This window comes from Penaeus japonicus, unplaced genomic scaffold (genome assembly GCF_977035675.1).
Source record: "Penaeus japonicus unplaced genomic scaffold, GWHDUDI00000001_assembly GWHDUDI00000039, whole genome shotgun sequence".
NCBI classification, from domain to species: domain Eukaryota; kingdom Metazoa; phylum Arthropoda; class Malacostraca; order Decapoda; family Penaeidae; genus Penaeus; species Penaeus japonicus.
In genome coordinates, this window is record NW_028234441.1 from 2529579 (window position 1) to 2537078 (window position 7500).

At 47.8% G+C, this 7500-nt stretch overlaps 1 protein-coding gene across 14 annotated transcripts in view; it reads right to left on the reverse strand.

The window, feature by feature from the left end:
- The window catches only part of LOC122246317 (one cut domain family member 2), a 274011-nt gene that overhangs the window by 27486 nt on the left and 239025 nt on the right, over positions 1-7500 (reverse strand). For 7 of the 14 annotated variants that reach the window (XM_086533403.1, XM_086533413.1, XM_086533411.1 and 4 more), the window contains one exon: positions 4299-4352. The exons of the other annotated variants lie outside the window; for them this stretch is intronic. In XM_086533403.1, the coding sequence (XP_086389529.1) occupies positions 4299-4352 (54 nt within the window). The remainder of the gene's footprint in view (positions 1-4298; positions 4353-7500) is intronic. 14 annotated transcript variants of the gene reach the window in all.

Here is a 7500-nt window from a genome sequence, read left to right on the forward strand (position 1 = left end):
AAGTCCCCACTCCAAGGTCCCCCTCCTAGGCCTCCTCCTCCTCCCCCCCCCCTCGCCACACCCCTCAACTACCTGTCTTTCTCTGTATTTTCTCTCCTCCCTCATCCGTTCTTTCATTTCCAGCGCGAGAATCGATGCTACTTTCTTCTCGTACCCGAAGTACCATCGCCACTGCTTTGTTTATTTGATTTGTTGCTCATAGGAAAGATCGTTTGCAAAAACAGTATACTTCGAAGTAATTTTTGTTTCTCTTTCTTTTACAAATCGCTTTGTCGACGCTCGGAGGCGAAATCACACACACACAGAGCATCCCTATCTCCCAGTCCCCCAAGAACACAGACACAGACATACATGCACGTCATACAACTCTCTAATACTTTATATCTCCTTCTGCAGGCCCAACTATCAGCCATAATTGCTGCCTCTCAAGTTCTGACAAGTTTTTAATCAAATTTCTGCCGGGTTAGAGTAGTTGTTCGGCTCAAACCTCGCCTCTCCCGACCGCCTTCGCCGCTCGCGCCGACCACGGCTTTCCTTCGTCTTAAGCCGTTGTGCGTAGTAGGTAGTTGGGGGAGTGTGTGTGTGTGTGTGTGTGTGTGTGTGTGTGTGTGTGTGTGTGTGTGTGTGTGTGTGTGTATGTGTGTGTGTGTGTGTGTCAATGTGTGTTCAGTATCAGTGAGTGTAGGAGTGTGTTCGTGTGTGCGTCGGTGTTTGTTTGTGTGTGTGTAGATGTTTGTATGTTTATGTATGTGTGTATATGTGCGTCCATATGTACGTGCACATGCAGGAGTGTATGCACATGTATGTATGTCTGAATATCGGCATGTCCATGAGCATTGTGTGAGTCAGGGCATCCGCGTATATGACACTGAATGAGGCCATGCGAGCGGGGAAGTGCACGTGGGTAGATCTTTTTGTTTATGTACAACAATATCCTCGACCAATTAACGTTTCCATTTCTTCCATACAGTCTATAAAAACGGAGGCTTTGTTCAGCATGACGCTAAAATGCATGACGTTCATACGCGGCCAATGAACGGCCTGGCATCCTTCCTTGTCGCGGCGGACGGGAAAAACAAAAGAACAACGGAATAAACCAAACTAAAAACCGCCTAGATGAAAACCTTCAATCTCGGCAATCTCCCGCAGTGGCGCCGGGAATGAAATAAAAAAAAATGGGAGAGAGAAAAAAAAAATAATTTGGAGCAGAATGTAAGCATTAATCTGAGAGTGCATGGCACGGGCCCACAAATTGTCAAGATCAATATAACACAGTTTCCGCAACGACTTCGTTAATAACTCCCATAGCCCAATGACTCCGCCGGTCGCGCCATAACAATAACAGCAATCCCCTTTTGAAAGCGTTCAGATAAAGAGAAAGCAATTCACTATTTTACTTTGTTTAAAAACGCAATACCCCGCGCGGCAGATATTCCCTCGCTTCCCTGTAATGGTTAACAGAGAAAATGCTATAGTTTGACATTGTATTGGGCGGGAAACGGCACCTCATCCTGAAGTCCATATTCGGCGCTGTTACGACCGTACGATTCGTTAATGACTAGTTTCCGGCAGTACTCTTCGTTGCCGGGCGTAGGACGAGTCTGCTCGGGGAAAGGAGGGAGGCAAGGAGGGGGGGGGGGGAGGGAGGGAAGGAGGGAGGGAGGGAGGGAGGGAAGGACGAAGGCATGGAGGCGGGGAGGGAGGGAGGGGAGAGAGGGAGGGAAAGGCAGGGAAAGGGAAGTCGGAAATCACCAGTAAATGAGGACGGTGGATTCAAAGCGAATTTTTATTAATCTTCTCTTCCCGTTCATTGCATGTTCGATTTATCGGATGACAAGAGCATATATTACCACCGAGGACGGAAAAACGGCCGCAGAGTCGGGACCTCATCTACATATCGTCTGATTTACATCCTCAATTTGGATCCCGCCGAGGAAATAAACTTTGTAAAGGTTAACCCGCTCGCTTGATCACCAAGACCGACGTTCCGGAGTCAACTTATTACCGACGCGAAGACTGACGTGGCCTCGTAAAGCCGCGGCGCCCCTTCACCTCCGCGACCTCGGCCGGGAAACCCTCGCTTTGAGGGACGCCGGCCGGGTCGTCCTTCCCCCTCCGAGTCGTTTCTTGGAGTCGTTTCTCGCAGGGCTTTGGATGCAGATGGGACGCGCGGGAGGAAAGCAGTCAGTCGCCAATGAAGATGATGATGTTGATGATGCTGATCGCTTTCGAATATGGAAGCTCTCCATTTGAGTCAATCGACGCTCTGCAGATTCTTGGTTGCGTCTCCCAAAGTCGCGCGAGGATGATGGAAGATCGCAGGCGGATTCACAGAATTTCCTAACCGGTGATGAAATGTATTTAATCCTGCCACATCAGTTGCTTGGAAATTTATGTTGTATACATATTCCGTTTTATCTTCATGAACGTAAGCTTACATTGCTTAATGCTGATACTTCGATCATCAGTATTTTATATCCTTTATCATTATTATTTTTTTCATTGAAACTAGGTAGGTAATTACTGTAGGCAACACAAACACAATCGGATTTAAATATATATAATCCTATATTTAGATAAAAGACGGTATTTCGGTGGTATAAATCTACGGTGATCTTACGCCGCGTTTAAGTATCTCTCATTGTCTTCAGTTCACGGGACAAAAGGCACAAATGAATACAATAAATGAAAAACCTAAAACAGCATTTACCACGATTCAAAACGGCAATAATATCCTGTACCTACGATTCTCCCAACACTTCTTCGATAAGCCCAACGCCATCTCCCCTTCTCCCCTTCTCCCCATCCCCCTTCTCCCCTTCGTCTCTCCACACTCCCTAGCTCGTCTTTCACCCACCCGCCGCCAACTCTCCATCACCTACATCTTCTTTGCCACAATCTTACTATCATTTCTTCTCCCTCCCTGTGAAGAAGAAGAAGAGGAGAAGGAGGGGAGAGGGGGGGGAGGAGGCAAATGGGGATGAAGAGGGGAAGAGGGGTTAGAGGGGGAGGGGGGGGGTAACCACTGCTAACAGTATTATCATAGCGAGGCAATAAATTTATTCGCGGTTTATAAATATATCCCGGGTCTAGGAATAATGTGGCCAGCGAGGGGGGCATATTTTGCCACTTTTCAAATGCAGCCTCCGATAGTTCCTCGCATTTTATGGTGCATGAATGTGATAACGCCGTCATCACCATCCCCGGCCACAATATCACCACGATTTAAAATCTCACCATTAGCCCATTTTTTGTGTGTTTTTATGCAAAATACTGTTTGGATGGGGAGCGTAGCCCTTGGGGGTTGGGGTGGGGGGGTGGGGAGGAGGAACAGAGGGGAGTGATGATAGGGGAGATGGGGCGAGGGAGGGAGGGAGGGAGACACCCTGCGTCCCTCCCCTATTATCTTCTTCCCTTTTTTATCATTCTTTTGTTTACTTTTTCTAAGGTTCCCACGCGGTCGGGGCGCGAGACCCCTCGGAGCCGCGCCTTCGTGCCTCTCGCTCCGAAGAGAAGACAGGCGGAATGACAATCTAAAAAAACGCCATAGAAAATAAATATTGATGAAAAAATAACGGCAAATAAACAAACAATATAAAAGCATTTCACGGATTCCTGTTTCACGCTCGTTATACCAATGTTGAGAGTTGGGATGCTCCTCGCGGGAAAAAGCGTGTTATTCTATGTCAACAATGAAAATTACAGTAAGAGTACACGCAAAAGGTAACGCCGCACTGGGAATAGCAGAAACGCGACGGTCTCTTCGGTTTATACTCTGGATTCTTGAGTGGCAACAAGGTATATATAGAGAGAGACAGAGATAGATAGATAGATAGATAGATAGATAGATAGAGAGAGAGAGAGAGAGAGAGAGAGAGAGAGAGAGAGAGAGAGAGAGAGAGAGAGAGAGAGAGAGAGAGAGAGAGAGAGAGAGAGAGAGAGCAGCAGCAGTAGTAGTAGTAGAAGAAGAAAAACACGATGAAGAAGAGGAGGAAGAGGAAGAGGAAGACGAAGAAGGAGAAAAAGAGAGAGAATGAGACAAAGAAAGTAAAAAAAAAGGTTTCACTGAAATATACACAGTAAACCTAACGCACACAAGAAACGGACAAGACTGTACACATCAGACAGAGCAAATGTACACAGAAGCCGACTCGTACAACGCACACGAGAAACCTAAGAAATAGACAGGCGAAAGAGAAGGAGATAACAGAACGAGACAAAATCAAGACAAGGTCACGTAAGGTCACTGAAAGGTCACGATGTTTCGTAATAGACAAGAGTATCACAATAATACATACATCCAGGCTGAGCACATCCCGACCCTCCCGGCACAGCTCCTTGGTCATACGTACCTGCGGAAGAGAGAAAAAACAAAGGCTGGTTAGATTCTCGCTCGACCAGAGACCATGCAACGGAAAGAAATCAAGCCTTATATTAACGTGGGGCATGCAAAGTGACGGCTGTTTTAGGTTTGCTTTCTTGGTTTTGCTTTTCTTGTTTTGGTTTTAATTCTTACTATGTACAACTTTTCCAAAATATATAAACACGGTTACAAACACACACATAGAACAAGGACACCAGCGAAAACACGCACACGCACACACACGCGCCCGTGCGCACACACACACACACACACACACACACACACACACACACATACACACACACTAGCACATAAGCAAAAAGACACAGGTAAACACGAATAAGTACAAACAAAACACACAAACAAAGGCGCATATCAAATGTATCCTCGTACATTGAAATTCTAAGGAAAGCGGTAAGCCAGTCGCTATAGGAGGTACGGGGGCGAAATGGGAATGGGATGGTTAGAAAAAAAAACGAAAAATAAAAAAGAAAGAAAGGGGAGGTTAAAAAAGAGGGTGGACAGAGGGGAAGGGGTGAGGATAAGGGGGAGGGGGAGGGGGTTGTTGAAGCGTTCCCCCTTTTCAAAAAATATGCAAACGGACTCTTAAGGACCAAGGGCCACTAAATGGATTAGGACGCAGTTTAGGAGGGAATTTGACGGAAGCGGGTCGCGGCGGGGGCGTGCCCGGGCCCTCCTTCGCTCAGTCACACGAGGGGCGCCGTCCCCCTCACCCCTTTCCACCCACCCTCTCCCCGCTCTCCGTTTCCCCTCTCCCTCATCCTCCCAGTCCTCCTCTCTTCCCCTCCCCACTCTCCCCTCCCCCTCTCTCTCCTCTCCTTCTACCCCCCCCTCCCCCCACGGTGGCACTCAAGAGTCAGGTCTTGGTGGACGTGGGACGCGAAGACGCTGAGGTCACAAGACGCTAATGCCTCCTCCCGCCTCTCCTTGTGATACGGATGGAGGAGGAGGAGGAAGAGGAGGAGGAGGAGGAGGAGGAGGAGGAGGAGGAGGAGGAGGAGGAGGAGGAGGAGGAGGAGGAGGAGGAGGAGGAGGAGGAGGAGGAGAAGAGGAAGACGAAGGAGCAGGAAGAGGAGGAGGAAAAGAAGAAGGAAGCGAGGAGGATTCGGTGCGAAGAGGAAGAGGAATAGGAGGAGGAGATTGAGGTGGAGGAGGAGAAAGGGGAGGAAGAGGAGAAGGAGGGGGAAAGGAATGGAGAGCGAATCACCACAAATCCTTCAGAGGTGATGATGAGCGTGAAAGGTGGTGAGTGTGCGTGTGGGGGGTGGGGGAGCCGGGGGGAGGAGAGGCAAACAGAAACGTAGAGTCACATTATGCAGATGAGGGAATGAAAGAGAGATAAAGATAGATAGATAAAGAGAGAGAGAGAGAGAGAGAGAGAGAGAGAGAGAGAGAGAGAGAGAGAGAGAGAGAGAGAGAGAGAGAGAGAGAGAGAGAGAGAAGAAAGAGAAGAAAGAGAAGAAAAAGAAAAGAAGAAAGAATAACAATGACAAAATGTCGGAAAAAGGAAAGTCGAGCAAAAACGGAAACAGAGACACGAGGAAAACAAAGAACTGAGCCAAGGGAAGAAAAAAAAATAGAAGCAGGAAAGTAAAAAAGAAGAAACGTCATGACAGGTTAGGCTTCTGATATTATGAAAGGTCACGTGAAAAAATGCGTTAAATCACCTCTGACCATGAAAGGTTATGACAGGTCAAGGCAGGTCAGTGAGAATGAAGCGAATAGCGGATGAGAAGGACAGCGATCAGGGTCTATTGACTGTGAGAATTGGAAAGGGGAATGAGAGAAAGCGAAAGGGAGAGGGAGAGGGAGAGGACTGAGAGAAAGGGAGGGGGATAGGGAGAGGGAGAGTCACGGGGAGAGGGAGAGAGAAGGAGAAGGCGAGATAGAAGAAAAGGAAATGGGAGAGGGAAGGAGGAAGAGTGGAAGATAAGAATAGAGAGAGAGAGAGAGAGAGAGAGAGAGAGAGAGAGAGAGAGAGAGAGAGAGAGAGAGAGAGAGAGAGAGAGAGAGAGAGAGAGAGAGAGAGAGAGAGAGAGAGAGAAAGAGAAAGAGAGAGAGAGAGAGAGAGAGAGAGAGAGAGAGAGAGAGAAAGCGATCAAGAGAAGAGGCGAAGGAAGAGGGAATAATGGAGGGGCGGTCGGGCGGGCGAGGGAGGGACAAGGCGACGTCGGCGTTCTGATGACCCCGGCTGCCATAAGTGCCAAGCCCAGGCACCCCTGCTTTGCATCCAGACCCTCGCAGATGAACGGCGAGGCCCCCTACGCCCCCCCCACCCCCTCTGGCTCCTTACGTTCCCCTCTGCCCCCCTCCTTTCCTTCCCCTTCGGCTCCCAACCCCCCTTGGTGTTCACTCCCCCATCCCCTATTTTCATGACCATTCATTCTCTTTTTCTCATCCCATAAACACCTTTTTTTTCTTCATCTATATCTATTTTTTTTCTTGAACTCTATATCGCTCTTCATCTTTATCTCTCTATCTATCATTCATCTATATATCTCTATCTCTCTATCTATGGCTTCTTAATCTCTGTTCTTTCTCCCTTTCTCCTCTTACTTGCTTTATCTTACGCGTCTAATCTCCATCTCTTTCTTTCTCTCTCGACCTGCCTCTCTCTCTCCCTCTCGTCCCGCTCTTCCTCTGTTCCCCTCTCCGTAATCCCTCTTCCTGATTTTTTCTGATTATTATTCATTTTCACAGTTTTGAAAACTCTTGCTTCCTCGTCCCCCATTTTTGACTCGTCTTGTTCATTATTCAGTGCTCTCTCTCTCTCTCTACTTTTGATCTTCGTCGCATAAGTTTTAATGTGTGTGTGTGTGTGTGTGTGTGTGTGTGTGTGTGTGTGTGTGTGTGTGTGTGTGTGTGTGTGTGTGTGTGTGTGTGTGTGTGTGTGTGTGTGTGTGTGTGTGTGTGTGTGTGTGTGTGTGTGTGTATGCGGACGTACGCGCGTTCTTCTATGTATTTTTTTTTTTTTAAATGCATAAATGCGTTCGCGCGCGTGCCCCATCACGACATAATGGCGGAGTTTAGGGCAATATATCACACACGCCTTTTTCACTTAGGCTGAGCGAGGCTCCACCACCTAAATCTGACCTCAACAATAACTTTAAAATTCT